Source organism: Alnus glutinosa, chromosome 3, assembly GCF_958979055.1.
Source record: "Alnus glutinosa chromosome 3, dhAlnGlut1.1, whole genome shotgun sequence".
NCBI classification, from domain to species: domain Eukaryota; kingdom Viridiplantae; phylum Streptophyta; class Magnoliopsida; order Fagales; family Betulaceae; genus Alnus; species Alnus glutinosa.
This window is the reverse complement of record NC_084888.1, coordinates 13380466-13400042: the sequence shown is the minus strand read 5'-3', so window position 1 is coordinate 13400042 and position 19577 is coordinate 13380466. Positions and strand designations below refer to the sequence as shown.

At 35.6% G+C, this 19577-nt stretch overlaps 1 protein-coding gene across 1 annotated transcript; it reads left to right on the top strand.

Moving 5' to 3' along the window:
- The first annotated feature begins 554 nt into the window (after positions 1–554).
- Positions 555–8119, top strand: LOC133862994 (phospholipid:diacylglycerol acyltransferase 1-like). Its single transcript, XM_062298949.1, has 6 exons — positions 555–1516; positions 2982–3204; positions 3325–3608; positions 5047–5371; positions 6481–6740; positions 7462–8119. The coding sequence occupies exons 1-6, from the start codon at positions 1029–1031 to the stop codon at positions 7943–7945; spliced, it is 2064 nt and encodes a 687-aa protein (XP_062154933.1). The 5' UTR covers positions 555–1028; the 3' UTR covers positions 7946–8119.
- Positions 8120–19577: the final 11458 nt, after the last annotated feature.

Sequence of the window (19577 nt, the reverse complement as noted above, 5' to 3'; positions counted from 1 at the left end):
ACGTCCATGTATAACAAGGATTGACAGGCTAAAAATACTTCCTTGATTCTACACGTGATGATGCATGGCGATTCTTAATTTATAGCGAGGTTGATAATTTTTTATATGATTCATAAATTCATACAAACTTAATATAAAATTAATAAATTAGGATAGAGTTAAGAAGTCTAACTCATTTAATTAAATAAATTGAATTAAAATTAATTTATATAATTTTATATTCATATATTGAAACTACCTAAATCTGAAACATGAACAAATTACCACCTTAGTTGGAGAACAGGTTAACTCGAAAAGTTTTATATGCATGAATCTCATGCCAAATATAAATTTGTTAAAAAAAAAAAGAAAAAAAAAAGCGTTGCACAGATATATCATTTGCCAACTAGATATGTGGTGATCCCCCATGGATTCCCGATAAACATGGGGGCCACGGGGCATCCTTCCTATGAACAATGTGCTCCAAGCTGCCATTTCCAAGCTGGAACAATAATAATCCATCCAATCCCAACGAAAAAGCGTTATCTCAAAACGGGACCCACCAAACTACCATTCCCATTCCCATTCCCTAACCAACCAATCAACCGCTACCAAGATGTCAACAATGCCCATTGAGCCCCCGTTTGTTTCTATGGAAAATCCCTCCTCCAAAACCGAAAGTTTCTTGCTGTGCTTTATTACGATTCCGTTTATCTCCAAGGATAACAACTCTCTTTAAAGCCTAGCATAGCGCTTTCTTGTATCTTCGGTTACCTCTAGACTATGGCTCCGTCTCTTTTAAAATAAAACTTTTCCTGGAAAAAAAAAATTCCACTTTAGGAATAATCAATTAACTACTTTTGCTTTGCTCCGGAAAAGCAATTTCCTCGTTTTACTCTGTAATTCGCTTTTATAAATAGGAATTATTGGAAAATTTTCACTCTCAATTATAATCTATGCAATTAGAGTATAGGAGAAACTGAAAATTTTCCCGTAAAACCAAGTACTTCACTAGCTTCAGATTCAAAAGCGTATAGTCAATCACTGCAATGCCTCTCATTCGGCGAAGAAACCCCGCCGAAACCGACAAGAATTCGGGTCCCGATTCCAATAACCGAAACGAAAAATCCGAAGAAGAAGAAGAGGAGGAAAACGATAACAAGAAGCATAAGAACAAGAAGAAGAAGAGTACCATAGCGAAGGCCAAGAAGGTCGAGGAGAAGAGCAGCAACTGGTCGTGCGTGGACAGCTGCTGTTGGTTGATCGGGTGCATTTGCACGATTTGGTGGGTGTTGCTGTTTCTGTACAATGCCATGCCATCCTCGTTCCCGCAGTACTTGACGGAGGCGATCACGGGGCCGCTGCCGGACCCGCCGGGCGTGAAGCTGAGGAAAGAGGGGCTGAGGGTTAAGCATCCGGTGGTGTTCGTGCCCGGGATCGTCACGGGCGGGCTCGAGTTGTGGGAGGGGCACCAGTGCGCCGATGGACTGTTCCGGAAGCGCCTCTGGGGCGGTACGTTCGGCGAAGTGTATAGAAGGTACGGTTCCATGATTTTATGGGTATTGTGAATTTTGCTCGAGGCAAATGTGGGTGAGTTTTTAATTATTTTTGTGTTTGTGGTGTTATTTTGGAGGTATTAAGTTAAAAACTTATTCAATACGTCAGGAGCCGTACTCCATTCTCTCACATGAATGGCCGCGGCAGATCATAAATCACATTACCGAACAATTTTAGCCTCAAAGTACTGAACAATTTTTAATTTAATGTTTCCGTCTTTGGCAGTGAGTGACTAATCGCTGTTAGTACAAGTGGTTGGGAATTGCTTTGATAATGGATATTGCAGGTGGTAATTGTGATTGTTTATGCTTCTTTTCTTTCTTTCTTTCTTTCTTTATTTAGTAGATTGTCAGCTCTGGTTTGGTTTCTTGGAAGAAAAAAATGGTTGATTATTGGCAACTGGCATGCCTGGTTTGGTAGTGGTGTCTAGGACTGGTGGTTGATTTCTTTGTTAATTAAACACCAATAAGACATTGGAAGATTGCCAACTGAGATGCTTTTACTTCAACTAACTATTAAAAAGGCAGAAAGAACATTTTGTTTTATCTTCTGAAGATAAATACATTAGTAAATAACTCAAAACATTTTCAAAACACAAAAATAATTTTTACCTTTATATTAGATCGCAGTACTTTTTTAAAACCAAAATTAAAAATCACCTTCTAAAGACGTTAACAAACTGATAGCAACCCGGCCATTGGAATTTGGAAGCCAACGTAAGTCCAGTAGAAGAGCTCTCCAAGAAGAAGTCCAAGCAGTGCGGTCCCAAGTAGTAGTCCAAGGCATAGTGGAAGCCTTATCCACACATTTATCTTCTTTAGTCGTAGGGACCAATTTAACAACCGATGAGTAGAGAATTATTAAGCAGAAACTTGTCTTGTAGTTTGTTTTCAGCCCCAAATGGATTCATTTGTGGTCTCTCCTCCCCGAAAGGAGCTAATTATTTCACCCAAAGAACCCCCTCAACCGTGGGGTTCCCATCACAAATGTACCCGGACTTTTTCTCACCGACTTCGATATAGAGCTTGTTTCTCGATTAGATTATGTTGGAAATTTGTTGTGCCCATGTGACTACTTGGTGATGCTTAAAACTGAAATCATGTAGAGCATTAATATCAATTCATTTGGGTCAAATTCACAATGTTGTAAGTTTATTTGTGAGCATTTAGAACAAAAAGTAAACTAAAATCTCAGATTGTTTAATAGTCTTCCAGAGCCAAACTTGTAGATTGGGGCTACACTATAGTGGGTTGGATGAGAACACTTCAAGCTCTAGTTACTTTTAGAATGAAAATGGGAGTACGGGCATTGCCAGATTTCTTCGGAGTTTGTTTTGCATTCAACTTCTGAGCTTCTACTTAAAAAAAAAAAAAAAAATCTGAACTTCCATGAGTTCTTTTAATAATTGGCCAATGAATTCCCATTGTTCTTTGGATCTTTAACAGACCTTTATGCTGGGTAGAGCACATGTGTCTGGATAATGAAACTGGACTGGATCCTCCTGGTATAAGGGTCCGATCAGTAACTGGACTTGTGGCTGCTGATTATTTTGCTCCAGGCTATTTTGTATGGGCAGTTTTAATTGCTAACTTGGCTAGCATCGGTTATGAGGAGAAAAACATGTATATGGCTTCATATGATTGGAGAATCTCATTTCAGAATACTGAGGTATTGAAGTAACTTCTCTCCTAGTATTTTACTGTGGAATTTCGCTGATTATGCACCTCTGTTTTCATTTCAATATTCTATGCACTGATTTTGTCATTTTTGTTAAACTCAATTTATCAGGTACGGGACCATACATTAAGCCAGATAAAAAGTAAGATAGAGCTGATGGTTGCTACCAGTGGTGGCAAAAAGGCAGTTATAGTTCCTCATTCAATGGGTGTATTGTACTTTCTGCATTTTATGAAGTGGGTTGAGGCACCAGCTCCAATGGGCGGAGGGGGAGGACCAGATTGGTGTTCTAAGCATATAAAGGCGGTGATGAATATCGGTGGACCATTTTTGGGTGTTCCAAAAGCTGTTGCAGGGCTTTTCTCTGCTGAAGCCAAGGATGTTGCAGTTGCCAGGTTTTTTTATTAGTTTCCATCCTTGATTGTGAATAATAACATGGAAATTACTTTTGCTCGTTGATTTGAATTTAGTTTGATAGTGTCATATTTTGAATAGTGGGTACGAAATTTGTATGCTTGATGTAAATCAATTTGCTTGCTTAGATTAATACTAGTGAACTAGCCAAATTTTAGCTAAAAAATTCACTTTTTATAATTTAGTTAGCCACTTTTCAAAAACACTCCACATCTAAATATTTTTCTAGTTCATTTAATTTAATTTTTTTTATTTCTTTATTCTTATAGTAGCTGGGAGGTATATTCTTATGGAAATCCATTCACCTTCTCTTAGTAATTAGTAATGTTATTTAGTAAACTGTTATATAATTGGGATGACACGACAGTAAAAATTAAACTTTGAATTATTAATAGGGGTGGGTGTCGGGTAAGTTGGGGTCGGAAACACCATTTTCGACTCCCCACCGAAATTATCGGTAAAGTCGGGTAATCACCCGATTTTGTTTCGTGGAAAATTATTTTTGAAAATGTCGGATAATTCAAAAAATTTGGATAAATCGGTAATTATCGGTCGGGTAAATTGGTAACAGTTTTCTAAGCCAATACAATTTTCTAACTTTTCTGCAGAAACATACTATCTGTAGAAAACTAAACAACATACAAGTAAACATCAAGCTAACCCCAAGCAATCAACAATCACTGATTACGTAGAACAAGTAATGAGAAAAAGTAAAGGAAAAACAATAATTGGACGATTCAAACTTTGACAAGAAAATGCCAAATGTTTCCTTGAGTCCTTGATCGATTGACAATTGTGGTAGCTAGGCGTGAGAGAGAGAAAGACCGGCGGTTGGGCCTGGAGGGAGTGATTCTAGGGTTTTTTCGTTGGGGAGGAGGCAGAAGGGTCGGGTGAAGTGATCAAGGAGTAGGGTTTTGAGAAAAAATTATATATATAGTCATAAAGAGTTTGCAAAACGACGTCGTTTTGCAATTGTCGGGTCGGTAACCGACTAAAAACCACTTCTCACCGATTACCAACCGACAACAATTTCGGAAATTATTTTTATTCGGATTTTCAAATTTTAAATTTTACGGTAGGCGGTCGAAGGCGGTTCGGTGGCGATCAATGGGTTTTCGGTAGTCGGTAATTGGATAATTTGCACACCCCTAATTATTAAGGGCTTCTAAAATGAAAAATCAAGAGATAATTTTTACTACCACGCCATCTTAGTTGTATGACTATCGTATAAAAGTCTACTAAATAGCATTTCTCAATTATTTTTTTTAATACTTGAAGTGTATCAATGATGGTGGATCTACTTGGATTACTTTCCCAATCTATTTATTTATTTATTTTGGTTACTTCTCCTTTATTTCCATTTTTTTATTATTTAAAAATAACAACTTCTTTTTTTCTCCTCATATTTTAAAAATGCAGGGCTATTAAACCAGGTTTCTTGGATAATGATATATTTCGGCTCCAAACATTGCAATATGTAATGAAGATGAGCCGCACGTGGGATTCAACCATGTCAATGATACCCAAAGGTGGGGACACCATATGGGGTGGTCTTGACTGGTCACCAGAGGAATGTGTTCCTAGCAAGAGAAGGCAAAGAAACAATGATACACAGTTGGCAAGACAAAATGTGGAAGGAAATCTTGCTTCACAATCAAGAAATGTTAATTATGGGAGGATTATATCATTTGGTAAAGACGTGGCAGAGGCACACTCGTCTGATATAGAGAGGACTGTCTTTCAGGTAAGGCTACGCCTACGTATTCCTTCATTTTCTAGATGTAGACATACTGCGTGTTTTTAAAATCTGGATTTTGAAAATCTCTCAAAGTCTCTGCCAGGGGCCACAAAATTGATAATAAGTGATGAGATATTGAGCTAGAAGCTAGAAGGTATTACTAAATTATGATGGAGAAGAAGTTTAATGAGCTCATGGTTTTCGTTTGCATGTATATGGATGCATGTTTGTCTTCGTTTCCAAACCACAAGTTTTAAAACTACTAAACCAAATGGATTGTACTTCTTCGTGCCCTAATATTGAAGTTTCTAACTTGTTTTATTCTTTACTAGGGAAATAGAAAATAAGAAAGGAAAGGAAATCAAGGAAAATGTTATTCGTATATTAATAAATATTATACTGTATGTAATATAGCATTTATAAATTAATATATATACTATAATACTTGCCACACAGTAGGTTAAATAATTAGTGGAGTGATAATTATCAACTGAGGTATTACTGAAGTTGATAATCAGAGTGAATTGGAGCTCATTGAAAGTGGGGGGTGGGGGGGGGGGGGGGGGGGAGGGTAGCGTCTTTAAAGTTTTACTGAGGTTCACCAAAGTTTAGAAATAAGTGAGATTTGTAAAAAGTTGGGCGCAAGAGAGGACAAAGCGTACTTTGGCTTTGTTTCTTGAGAAGTTCATGGCGGTCGCCGGTCGTTCGTGATGTTTATTTTTTGAGAAATATTTTGGTTTTATTTTTATTTTTAAGAAACGTTTTGTTTTCTTAAAAGAGTCTTGTGGTTTGTTTTGAAAAGTGTGTTAGTGGTGGGGATCACATTTGAAAATCCGTTTGGTTAACTTATAATTGAAAAGAGATTCCAGGCCTTTGAGAAGCGAAAAGAGCTTTGGAGAAATTTGCCAAACAAACCCATATGCTATTTTCTCTGAACAAAAGTATATGTTATGTGGATTCTTATCTTTACTTTGCACAGAAATAGTAATAAATACAATGTCTTCTGCTAGATGGTTTGCTCAACGACGATCAGCTTTTTAAGAAACAATTGTTCGTTTCAATTATTTTATTCCAAATCTTTACATTTATGTTCTTAGTTATTTGTTAACGTACAGGGTGCCACTAAGGGTCTTAATGTTGCAAATACTACCTGTCGTGATGTGTGGACTGAATACCATGACATGGGAATTGAGGGTATCAGAGCTGTTGCAGAACATAAAGTTTACACTGCTGGTTCAGTTTTAGATCTGTTTAATTTTGTTGCTCCAAAAATGATGGCACGTGGCGATGCTCATTTTTCTTATGGAATTGCTGACAATTTGGATGACCCAAAATACGAACATTATAAATATTGGTCCAATCCCTTGGAGACAAGGTGAGTCTTTGTATACTAATGTTTTGAGTTTTTCTTATCATTTTTGTTTGAATGACCTTCTTGATCACAACTTCATAATACATTTCCAATTATAATGTTGCATATCTCCTCAACAAGTGAGACTTAACAAATGAAATATTTAATTGAAATGAGAAGTGAATTACATAGACAATGTTCGAACTCAAAACCTTTGCTTTGATACTATGTCAAATCATCAATTGTCCCAAAAGCTTATGCTGATAACAAAAAATGGTTAATTTAATTATTCTAACACGCTCCATTAACGTGTGGGCTCAAACTCCCCATCAACAATTTTATCATTTTTCTATCAACTAAACATTTTGGGATCAGTACGTGCTAATTCAATATGGTACCAGAGCAAAGGTAATGAGTTCGAACCTTGACCGACTGACTTCATAGTTTACCTCTCATTTCAGTTAAATATTTCACATATTGGACCTTATTTATTAAAGGAGAGTTGAGCTCACACGAGAGACTTAGAGAATATTAGAATATTAACGGATAGAATTCACAGTTTCCTATCAACGTAAATTTTTAAAAGAAGTGGTGATTTAACATACCATACCAAATATACAATTGTGATAGTATTCATGCTTTGGAGTGTATTGTCCCCTGGCTGATCACTCTATTTCTCTGATTGCTAAATTTAGCCAACTGTGGCTACCCTGCTAATGGTTGGTCAATGTTGTGGGTTCTGCAGATTACCAAATGCTCCTGACATGGAAATCTTTTCTTTGTATGGAGTTGGTATACCAACCGAAAGAGCTTATGTGTACAAGCTGTCTTCTTCTGCTGAATGCTACATTCCATTTCAGATTGATACTTCAGCTGAAAGTGAAGATGAAGATGGCTGTATGAAGGATGGAGTCTATACTGTCGAAGGGGATGAGACTGTGCCTGTTTTAAGTGCAGGCTTCATGTGTGCTAGAGGATGGCGTGGGAAAACAAGATTTAATCCTTCAGGAATCCGAACATACATTAGGGAGTATGATCATTCTCCTCCAGCCAACCTGCTAGAGGGCCGTGGCACCCAAAGTGGTGCTCATGTTGATATAATGGGGAATTTTGCTTTAATCGAGGATGTTGTGAGGGTGGCAGCTGGAGCTACAGGAGAAGACTTGGGAGGTGATCGGGTTTACACGGACATCTTTAAATGGTCTGAGAAGATAAATGTTCAGTTGTAATTTCAACTGATGTGTACTATTAGCTGTTTTAATTTGATGGTTATTTTTGCTCAGGGGGAAAAAAATATTTGTTATTGAAAAGTTTTCCCAACTTATGTATAATTTTGCTCATACGAACATACATTTAATTGTTATGCTCTTGAATATAAGGGTTACAAGAGATTGAACATGCAACCGAAATGGGTCCATAAAGAAGCCGAGCCTTTCCAAGGGTTGCACGAAGCGGTAACCGATGACATATGGGCTCAATGAGTAGCCCTAAATGGTAAAGGCAGAAACCACCGTGAAGTGGTTGTTGCAGGGAAGATAATGACGAGAACCGAATGGGATCTGTCAACGAGGAACAGACGCTGGTTAATTATAAAAGTCTCATTTACAAGATCAAACAATATCAGATTTGAGAGATAGTAATCCACCAAAAGCAACAAGAAAAGCATAAAAACACTATAGAAATACAACAAAAAGCCGAACTATTGTTGCAGCATTGGAGGATAGTGCCGACAGCGGAGGGCGAGGCACAGGCGCATGAACTTCATGGGGCAGTGAGTGAGATCCACATGCGGGTGCATGGGTGGTTGATGGGACCGATCGAGCAAAGCGACGACGGGACGCAGAGAGGCCATAGAGTGGGATGGTGTGGCGCATTAGAGGGTAGGACTAGCGGAAAATGATAGATCCGGATTGATAAATCCATATATGAGAAAATTCGTAGGCAACGAGGTAGAGGGTGGTTGAGGCTGGCAAGAAGGCGGAGTGGAGGCTTGGTACGACAATTCTGTGGAGGAGAGCGAGGTGGAACAACAAGCAGTTGTTCAAGGAGAGGAACAACGAACACAAAGAGGAAAAGAGGGAGAAAAACGAAAGGAAAAGAGGACAAAAAAACGAAGAAAATGAGGAGAGTGGAGGAGGATGGAGGCGGTGGCGGAGCCAAGATTTTAGTTGAAGGGGTCAATAATTTATTTTTTCATTTTTATAAAAAATAAATATTAATTTAATAAAAATATAAATAAAAATATTAAAAAATATAGCTAACACAATAAATAAATAAGTCAACAAAGTTTAATTATCTCTTAAAATATATAAATGTAACTTACAATTTATTTTGTCACACCTAATTTTCATATTTATACAGTTGTCTTTGACGTGTTTTCATATCTTGAAATCGTTGTATGATCTATTCATTGCTAATAATCTTAAATATATCATTCTCAATATACCTACCCAGACAATAATTTATCTATTGATCTTACATTCGATTGTCTAAGAAAAGTCGGTTAAGCTAAGTCTTAAATTTTTATTTTTTATTTTTTTAAAAAAATTCAACATATACTAATATCATGACTTTCATCTAATCTATCTTAATAAGAAGTCAGCTAGCTAAGGGCGTAAGGCTTTTTTGTCTTTTTCTTTTTATTTTTTTATCAAAAAAGGTTAAATTATTAATTACTTTATAAACCGTGTCTGGCCAACAAGTATGAAAAGCTATTTGTCAAATATATATATATATATATATATATATATATATATATATATATATATATATATATATATATATATATATATATATGAAGTGGAGTTTCTAGTGAGAGATGCTCCTACTTCTCTCTAAAATTTTTCCTTCTCGTTTGCTGCTGGTGCTCCCTCCATGGGAGGGAAGCTTCCTCCTATCGTTTTCTGCCATCCTCTCACCCTCCCCACAACCACCCAACAACCCACCAACCCATACCCAAATAAGTTTGAGAGCTTTCTCTCAAACCACCAAGCCGGCTTTGCTCCGGTTCCATAGAGCCGGCTTTGCACCGGATTTATCTTACCCTTTTCCAGCTATCATCTTACTTTCCTCCAACCAGCAGGCTTGTACTCGCCAATCCCCCTTCATCCTCCATGGTTTTAGAGTTTGGAGTCGGTGTTTTGATCTTAGATCTGTTCACTGTTTTCCTCTCTCTCTGGTCTTGCTCCTCAGCACTGGGTTCTCCGGCGTCTCTGGAGTCTGCCGGTGGTCTTCCTCTTCTCGTCCATCGCCTGGAAGATGGCGCGTGCTTCCCACGCGCCAGTACTCTCTTGGATTCAACCGGCGCGTGGAGATTCCAATTGCACCCTCCTCCACTTTCCGCTCCAACCCCCGGTGGTTCCGGTCGATTCCGCCGTTCCCAACTGCTGAGAGGTCGTCCTCGGGCGGCGCGTGGCTCTCACGCGCCTCCCGGGAGGGCTCCCACCCTGCCTCCGCCAGTCTTGTTGCTGCTGTTTTTGTGTTTATTTGTTTGTTATTTTGGGCTTATTTGTTGTACCCTTCTCCCCCTATTTACCCCTGTTTTAGTGTTTGGATCCTTGTGACTCAATACACTTGTGAAATCACCTTTAATGGTGACCCCGGCTTCGTGGCATCCGTGCCTCGAGCTATTGGGCCCGCATCTTCGGAAGTATTGCCCCCGCGTACTTTCATTCTTAGATTATATTTTGGGTTGCCCAAGCCCTACTGTATTTGTTTTTTCATATTTTAGTTTGTAATGGTTTCTGTTGTACTTATAAAATATATATATATATATATATATATATATATATATATATATATATATATATATATATATATATATATATATATATATGAAAAGCTGGATCATGCTTTAATTAGAGCCTAGAGGGCCACGCTCTTGGACCAGGCATAGCTCTTTTTTTAGAATTGGACCGGGCTTAGGTCTTTCTTTTTAGTCATAGACGTGTCCTCCAAAGTCCGGACCAGCGTTTTGTTTTTTTTTTTTTAACAAAACGGTGCGTTCTATCAACATAAGAAAATGTCGTCTTCAACCTCTGGCAGCTGCTATAGTGACTGGTTTTAGGTTAAAAAACCAGTGAAAAAATGGTAGAAGGTGGTGTGACTCATGAAACTTGATCTTCTTGAAAAATATTTGCCCCTTGATGATTTTTTTAGGGTGGGCAACTAGGAATTTAGAAAATCAAAAATCAAAAAAATCTAAGAGTAGGGGAAATTTTTGGGAGGTGAGGGGGGGCATTTGACCCCTCTCGACCCCCCCTGCCTCTGCCCCTGGATGGAGGTCATACCTGCACTCAAGAGGAGGCGGAGAAGAACTGCAAAGGGTTCAGCGCATCTCTCTCTATAATGAGAGAGAAGTGGGAGAAAATAATGGTATACCACTTCAGCATGATATCTTGTGATTACCCAGCGTGGTATATATTGTTATTGTTGTTATAGTTAACCACACTCTATGGCCTATACTATTTTGAACCGTCATTGACCAGCAGCCGACTTCCGATGGTCATTAGTTGGAATAAAACTACTATTTTGACGTCGATACGATTCGGTATGCGATAGAGAATTTTTATAGGCGATTAACCAAACTGAACCGATTCAACCGTGTGTTTTTTTTTTTAACCGATTCAACATAATCGTGTTTTTTTTTTAAAAAAATTATTATTTGAAACCAAAATGACGTCGTTTTATTTGAAATGGGGTGGGCTAGTCTATTATCCAATCCAATGTAAGAATACGTCCAATAAACACTTGTTTAGCCCAAGAAAAACTTATTTTGGCCAATAAAAAAAAATTCTTGGTCCAATATAGAAAATCATCGGTTAACCGATTAACCGATCCACATGTAATCAACTCAACCGACTTTATTGAAATAGTAGAAAATTGTTACATCCAGTACGAAGTCGGTTAATTAACCGACTTAAATAGACTTTGGAAGTTCGGTGGCTAAAAATACCCATACTGTCATCGATTTAACCGATACCCAACCCTTAGAGTTATGCTATAAACAACATTTGTATTTTACAATTATCTCACAATAATGATATGGCAGTCTCAATCAAGCTTTTGATTTTTTAACAATGGTTGATTCAAGAGTTGGTTGACTTGAGACTATCACATTAGCATTGTAAGATAGTTATAAGATAAAAATGTAAGAAAAATGATATTTGTCTACCCTATGACACAATTATTGACACAACTATTGACTTTTTAACATACAAAACCTGACCCCAACCCATTTACATGGTTTTGTGATTTTTTTTTAATAAAAAAAACTCAATAGTTGTGTCATGGAGTGACCAAATATCATTTCTCAAAATCTAATTTCTACCATTACTTTACTTTTAAGGAAACAAGAAGAAATATATATATATTTTTTTTAAATCTTCCCTTGTATGGGGACATGGCACCTCTCTTATAGCAACATCTGGTACACATTTGTTCTTGATATATGGTTTGAGGCGTGGCACTTCTTCTGACAAGAGGTTTCTTAAATTGTAGCACATTACATATATTATTAGATGTAGTTTTTTGTAATTTTTAAATTGGAAAGAAAAAAAAAGTAGATATTTTTCTTAACGAGACATATTCTTAGTGTATGACAATTTAGTTTTATCTCTTAGAATTCTATACATATATGTCACGTTTTAGAATTCCTATAACATTCATATAATATATTGATGTAGCATTTAGATTCATGTTTTACCCTTTCACATCCTTTAACCTTCAATTATGATTCTATGTCTATAAAAGGGAGTATTGAGTAGTATGTAGAACACACAATAATAGAGAAGAATCATACATAGTTCATAAAGAACTAGTTTCACATATTGCAATCTATTTATCTTGTCTTGTTAATTTATTTGATTTTACAACAAGTTATCAACACGAAACTATAGCCAGTTGTTGTGTTCTTTTGATCTTCAACATCAAAAGCTATCCATGAGATATTCTCAATTCATAGTAAGTCTCTTTAAGATTTAGCAATCTTATTATCTATTTTGTTAATTAACATTCTAACATATGCTTATAAATTTTTAGTGTGTTTTTTTTATTCTTTTTCTTATTAAGAATCATATTAAAACATATGAATATTGTGATCCATGTGAGATTAATATGAACTAGGATGTTATCATACTAATGCTATGAATATGATGCCTTATAGTTTAAATTGGAATTTTTTTGGTTTGTGTATAATATCGCTTAATTTTAAATAATATTTATTTATTTAATTCTTGATATATTTTTGTCATAGATAATGTCAAATCTTACAAAACTTGAGTTTGTCGCTCTTGACGTTTCAGGCAACAATTACTTATCTTAGATCCTTGATGCTAAGAAGATAATCAAGCATCCTAGTAGGATCGCGCTAAAGTAATGATTTTTCTCCATCATCATCTGCATGAAGAATTAAAAGCTGAGTATCTTACGGTAAAGGATCCCTTGACATTGTGGAATAATTTAAGAGAGATATGAGCACTAAAAGATAGTTATCCTCCCAAAAGCTCGTTATGATTGGATGCACTTGAGGTTGCAAGATTTTAAAAGTGTTAGTGACTATAACTCTGCACTCTATAAAATCAGCTCGCAATTAAAATTGTGTGGAGAAAAGTCACTGATGTGGATATCTTAGAAAAAAAAACATATACCACATTTCATGCCTCGAATATGCTCACACAGCAGTAATATTGAGAGCGTAATTTCACAAGATATTCTTAACTAATACCTTGTCTTCTAGTGGCTGAGCAAAACAACGAGCTATTAATGAAAAATCACAAATCTCATCCAACAAGTTCTACACCATTTGTTGAAGCAAATGAAACCTCATTTCATGGTAATAAAGGAAACCATGGTTGTGGATGTGGACATGGTAGAAAAATTATAGAGGTCAAGGGGAACATACTTATAATTCTTACAAAAAAAAATGTTCATTACCACTAGAAGTGGAACTACTCTAGGGTAAAACAAAATGAAAACAAAGGTTTACAGAATAAACCTACAAAGAACTATAAAGATAAATGTTGCAGGTGTTAGGAAAATAATCAGCTCCAAAGACACGTAGGACTAAAGTAGTATCGGGGGCCGAGCCCATTGGGTCAGTCCATCCAGATTAGACTTAGTACAGAACCCGTTGTTATCTCAAAAAAGACTCCTATCCCAAGTATATTGAGATAGACTCATATCCCATCAAATATGAGATAAGGTATCTAATAGTATGGCATCAGATGAAGAGGTAGTGTCCTATTCAGTTTGGACTCTACTAACCAATTCAAATTCTATGAAGATAAGGCTTATGAAGATAAGACAAAAGACTATGTGATCTAGGACTTAGACTCCTAATCAGATTATGCTCCAAGCACTCCAACAATTTTACAACTGTGGACTATGAGCTTATAAATAACGTAGCTACACCAGGTATTTCAGACAGATATATTCTCTAAGTTTTGAGGTTTTAAGTACTCCTGAAAAGTCAATAAGGTTGTAATCGACTTAGGCATCGGAGTGGGGGTACAGTCGGCACCCCCGACAAGCCGTTTATTATTTTGCAGATTACGAGAATAGAGAATATCAAGAAAGGCTGACGAATCACAAAGCAACACGTTACCATATCGGAAACTGTACCAACAACAGTTGTGGTATGAAATGACATTGGTTACATACCTGTCGTACACCTAAACATCTGGTGGACTTATATCAAGCCTCCATAAAACAGAAAGAAAAAGGGATTGAAATTAATTTTACTAATCACAGTAATCCTGTAGATTTTCCAGTTTTTTCTTGATACTTTATATGGAGGGGGTAACACTCAATTTGATGTTTCTGATTTATTTGAAGACTCTAACGAAAAAACTGATATTTTGATTGGTGATGAATATGCTTACAATAATTAATATATTTTCATTATGTTTTTATCCTATTATGTTTACGTTGTCAATTTTAAATGTATTTTGTTATTTTATTTTGATTAATGAAATTTAAAATATATTTTATTTATATATGGAGGCATGGGTTATACTAATGGAATGATTAATTCCAAGATGATTGGTGAAGATTTGTGTCGTGCAGACAGTTGTACAACGCACACAATTCTAAATATTAAACAAAGCTAGTGTCAATACAATATCAGATTTATCAAACCTAATTGAAGGCTCTGGAAAAGCGAATATCATATTGCCAAAAGGAATAAAATTTTGTATTGGCGATGCTTTGTATTATTCTAAATCGAAAAAAAATTTAATTAGTTTTAAGAATATTCGTCTAAATGGTTATTATGTTGAAACCATTAATGAAGGTGATGAATATCTTTAAATTATTTCAATAGTTTCATGTCAGAAGCTCATATTGGAAAAATAGCATACTTTCTCTTCCGGGTTGTTTTATACAACAATAAGAATAATTGAATCACATGTTGTGATGCACCAGAAGTGCTCAAATCCAAATATGTTTATACTTTGGCATGATCTCTTGGACATTCGAGAACAATTATGATGCGTCGAATAATTGAGAACTCTCATGCAGAAGATACTTTTACCAAGTGATTATCTTTACGTTGCATGTTCTCAAGGTAAACCTATTATCAAATCATCCCCTTCTAAGGTAATTGATGAATCTCCATCATTTTTACAAAGAATTCAAGAGAATATATGTGGGTCGATTCACCCTCCATGTGGGCCATTTAGATATTTTATGGTTTTAATAGATGTATCAACTAGATGATCATATGTTTGCTTGTTTTCTACTCATAATGTTGCATTTGATAGACTTCTTACCCAAATAATTAGATTACGGGCACAATTTCATAATTATCCAATTCAATATATTCGGATGGATGATGCAGGTGAATTTACATCTCAAACATTTCATGACTATTGCATATCAATTGGTATTAATATTAAACATCATGTTGCTCATACCTATACTCAAAATGGTATTAATTGTGCAACATAGAGGTTTATAGGTGTTATAGTTCTTTTCAAATTGAAACTGCACACTACATTCGGTAGTATTGTATCCTGAGGACAAAATTGTTATATTCCCTTTTGCAAAAGTGTCGCCTAAAATGTATGTGAAATAAATAATTAAGATGATATAACAAGAAAATAGTTAAGTCTCACATTGCAGCTGCTAATGCTCCAGCAAATATAGAAGTCCCTGTAGGACAGTCAATTAATATAACATCAAATGAGTTTAAGGCATGCCTGAAGCGTAGAAGACCTATTGGTGCAAATGATAAGATTCCCTAGAATAGAAAATCGCAAGGAAATGAAATCGGCACTCTTGAAGAGGCCTTACCCACAAAACAGGCAACGAAAATTCATCAATCCAAACTTCCTGCACAAAATTCTCCTAGAAAGAAATCCCCCAAAGAGGAATCTCCTGAAGAGTTACCCCTTAAAGAGGAACAGGTACCTGAAAATAATGAGATCTCAATAAATTATGTAAGTACATGAGAAATATTGGATAGAAACAAAACTGTTGTCTACAACATATTTTCATTTAAAGTTGCATTTGATATTGCCATAAGTAATTGAAAAATAAAGACTTTTTTGTATGTGCGTGTGATCAACCAATAAACCAAAATATAAAATACGGAAAATAAAGAACACAGATATTTTGGTGACGAAGTGGAAACTCTTTGTATCAAAGAGAAAAACTATTCCAGGGCAGCTAAACCCAGGCAATCCACTATTCAAAAGAAAAAAGTTAGTTACAAAATAGTCGTACTCACATGCCCCTAATGCAGTAGTCGTACCTTTAATTCTGACACGTACCTATACGTGAACGCCTCTCAACCAGACCTCCTATCTGAAGAATTTTTCAATGGATTCCTTTAACTTATAGCTCATCTCTAAGCTATACTTCTAAATGTTGATCAAATCATACAATAAAAACTCTAAGAGAGCTAGCACATCTAACAGTTTTTGCCTAAACACCATCTTTTAGCACACATGAATTCAATACTGAATTCTTACAAAACAACAACCTAGGAGCCCTTTTAAATAGGCTCTAGAAAACTTAATTTTACATAAACTCGATTTCCCTAGCCAATGTCCAGATGGTAAGCAGCAATTCTTTATAAGTTGCTGAAGCGTGTCCGGACGGTTGTGTAGAACACATCCATTGTTCGCAGTTACCGCATTTGCGCCCTGACACTTGTGCGAACATGTGCTCTCTGTGGGTCACGTCCGATGGGCATCCGGACGGCTGTGCGAACACCAAGTCCTTGTGGTTTGCGTCTGATAGGTTGTTCGGACAGGATGAAACATTGGCTGGCGTCCAGACGCTTTCTCTGGGCCGTTCGAATGGTCACAAGGGAAAACCGACTTTGCCATTTATAAAGTTGCCAGAATCTTCATTGTCTTCGGAATCTTTACTTTATTTAGCAGTATATTACAAATCTTGCCTAGTTCAGTTCTTTCCATGTTGGAATAAATATTATGCAATAATATCTCAAATAAACTCTGAATTACGGTGTCCCTGAAAAGTCAGTGTCCAGAAAAGAAAATGTTTTTGTCTACCAGAATGTAGCCAATAAAACCAACAGTATTAATGATATTGAACTACAAACCGTCAAAGAATGTCGACGTTGAAATGATTGGCCAATGTGGAAGGAAGCAATTCAAGCAGAATTGAACTAGCTAACAAAACGTGAAGTATTTGGATCTGAAGTCCAAACTCCTGAAGGTGTATCACCTGTTGGATATAAGTGGGTATTTGTACGAAAACATAATAAAAAAAATGAAATTGTAAGATACAAAGCAAGACTTGTTGTACAATATTTCTTAAAGAAACCTGGTATTGATTATGAAGAAACATATTCCCTGTAGTGGATGCAATTACATTTAGATTTTTTTGTTAGTTTGGTAGTTATAAAAAGTTTGGATATGCGTTTAATGATGTGGTTACAACATATTTATATAGATCACTTGATAATAATATATACATGAAAATCCTTAAATGATACAAAATACCTGAAGCATATAATGCCAAATCCCAAAGTATTTATTATATCAAGCTACAAATATCTTTATACGGGTTAAAGCAATCTAGACGCATGTGGTACAATCGTCTTAGTGAATATCTATTGAAATAAGGATTGAGAATAATCCAATTTGTCCACGCGTTTTCATTAAGAAATCATAATATGGATTTGCTATTATTGCAATTTATGTAGATTATTTAAATTTTGTCGAGACTCTAGAAGAGCTCATAAAAACTGCCACTTATTTCAAAATTGAGTTTGAAATGAAAGATCTTGGAAAGACAAAATTTTGCTTTGGCTTATTGATTTAACATTTTCCAAATGAAATTATTGTTCGTTAGCCAACATACACAGAAAAAGTCCTGAAGAACTTTTACATGGAGAAAGCTCATCCTTTGAGCACTCCAATGGTTGTTCGATCACTCGATGTAAAAAAAGACCATTTTCGCAATCGATAACATTACAATGAAATTCTTGGTTCTGAAGTACCATATCTTAGTGTAATTGGTGCTTTGATGTATCTGACAAATTGCACAATACATGGTGTAGCATTTTCAGTTAATTTACTAGCAAGATATAGTTCAGCACCAACTCGAAGGCATTGGATGGGGTCAAACGTGTTCTACGTTATTTTCGTAGAACAACTGACATGAGATTATTTTATTCAAGAAGTTCAAATTCACAGTTAGTTGGATAGGGTTCTATTTATGATCCGCATAAAGTAGATCTCAAACAGGATATCTATTTACATGTGGAAATACTGCTATTTTATTGAGATTTGTCAAGCAAACATTTGTTGCTACTTCTTCAAATGACTCATAGATTATTACAATTCATGAAGCAAGTCGGGAATGCATATGACTAAGATCAGTAATTCAATACATTCGAGGAAAGTGTAGTTTATCCACAATCAAAGACCGACAAATATATATAAAGATAATGTTGCTTGTATCACACAGATCAAATGAGGATATATTAAAGGTGATAGAACAAAACACATTTCACCGAAATTCTTTTATACACCTGAGCTCGAGAAGAGTGGTGATATTGATGTGAAGCATATACGATCAAGTGACAATTTGACAGTTTTATTTACCAAATTATTACCAACTGCAACATTTAAGAAGTTGGTGAATAACATTGGAATGCGACGACTCAAGGATCTTTCATCATAAATAATTGAAGTTCTTCATGCTAATAAAGGGGTGTAAAATGATTATGTTGATTGTATTATTTTTTCCTTCGCTAAGGTTTTTCCCACTGGGTTTTCATTTGCAAGGTTTTAATGAGGTAGTCATAAGCATACGAAGACACATAAGAAAATTGTACTCTTTTTCCTTCGTCACAGGTTTTTTTCCCACTAGGTTTTCATTGACAATATTTTAACGAGACATATTCTTAGTGTATGGTCATTCAAAGGGGAGTGTTATGAATGCATTTATACATTTGACGGATGTCCATTTAGTTCCATCTCTTAGAATTCTACATATTCATGTCACATGTTAGAAGTCCTATAACTTTAATGTAATATATTGATCTAGTCTTTTGATTTATGTTCTACCATTTCATGTTCCTTAACCTCCTATTATGATTATATGTCTATAAAAGAGAGTATTTGGTAGTATGTAGAACACACAATAATAGAGAAGAATCATACATAGTTCTTGAAGAACTAGTTTCACATATTGCAATTTCTTTATCTTGTATTGTTATTTTATTTGATTTTACATAATCCCTCTTACATAATATTTTTACTTATCAAAAAAAAATTTTATTTGATTTTACAACAATATTTTAATTGAATTGACAAAACCTAGAATAAGGTCTTCAAAATTTATCTGAAAACCAAGCATTTTGAATAATTTGGATAATTTAGCTTT

Excerpts from the sequence above, each read along its gene's own strand:
- LOC133862994 (XM_062298949.1), top strand. The coding sequence starts at position 1,029 with ATGCCTCTCATTCGGCGAAGAAACCCCGCCGAAACCGACAAGAATTCG. Across the intron at positions 3,205-3,324 it reads TCTCATTTCAGAATACTGAG|GTACGGGACCATACATTAAG; the intron begins GTATTGAAGTAA and ends TCAATTTATCAG. Across the intron at positions 5,372-6,480 it reads TAGAGAGGACTGTCTTTCAG|GGTGCCACTAAGGGTCTTAA; the intron begins GTAAGGCTACGC and ends GTTAACGTACAG.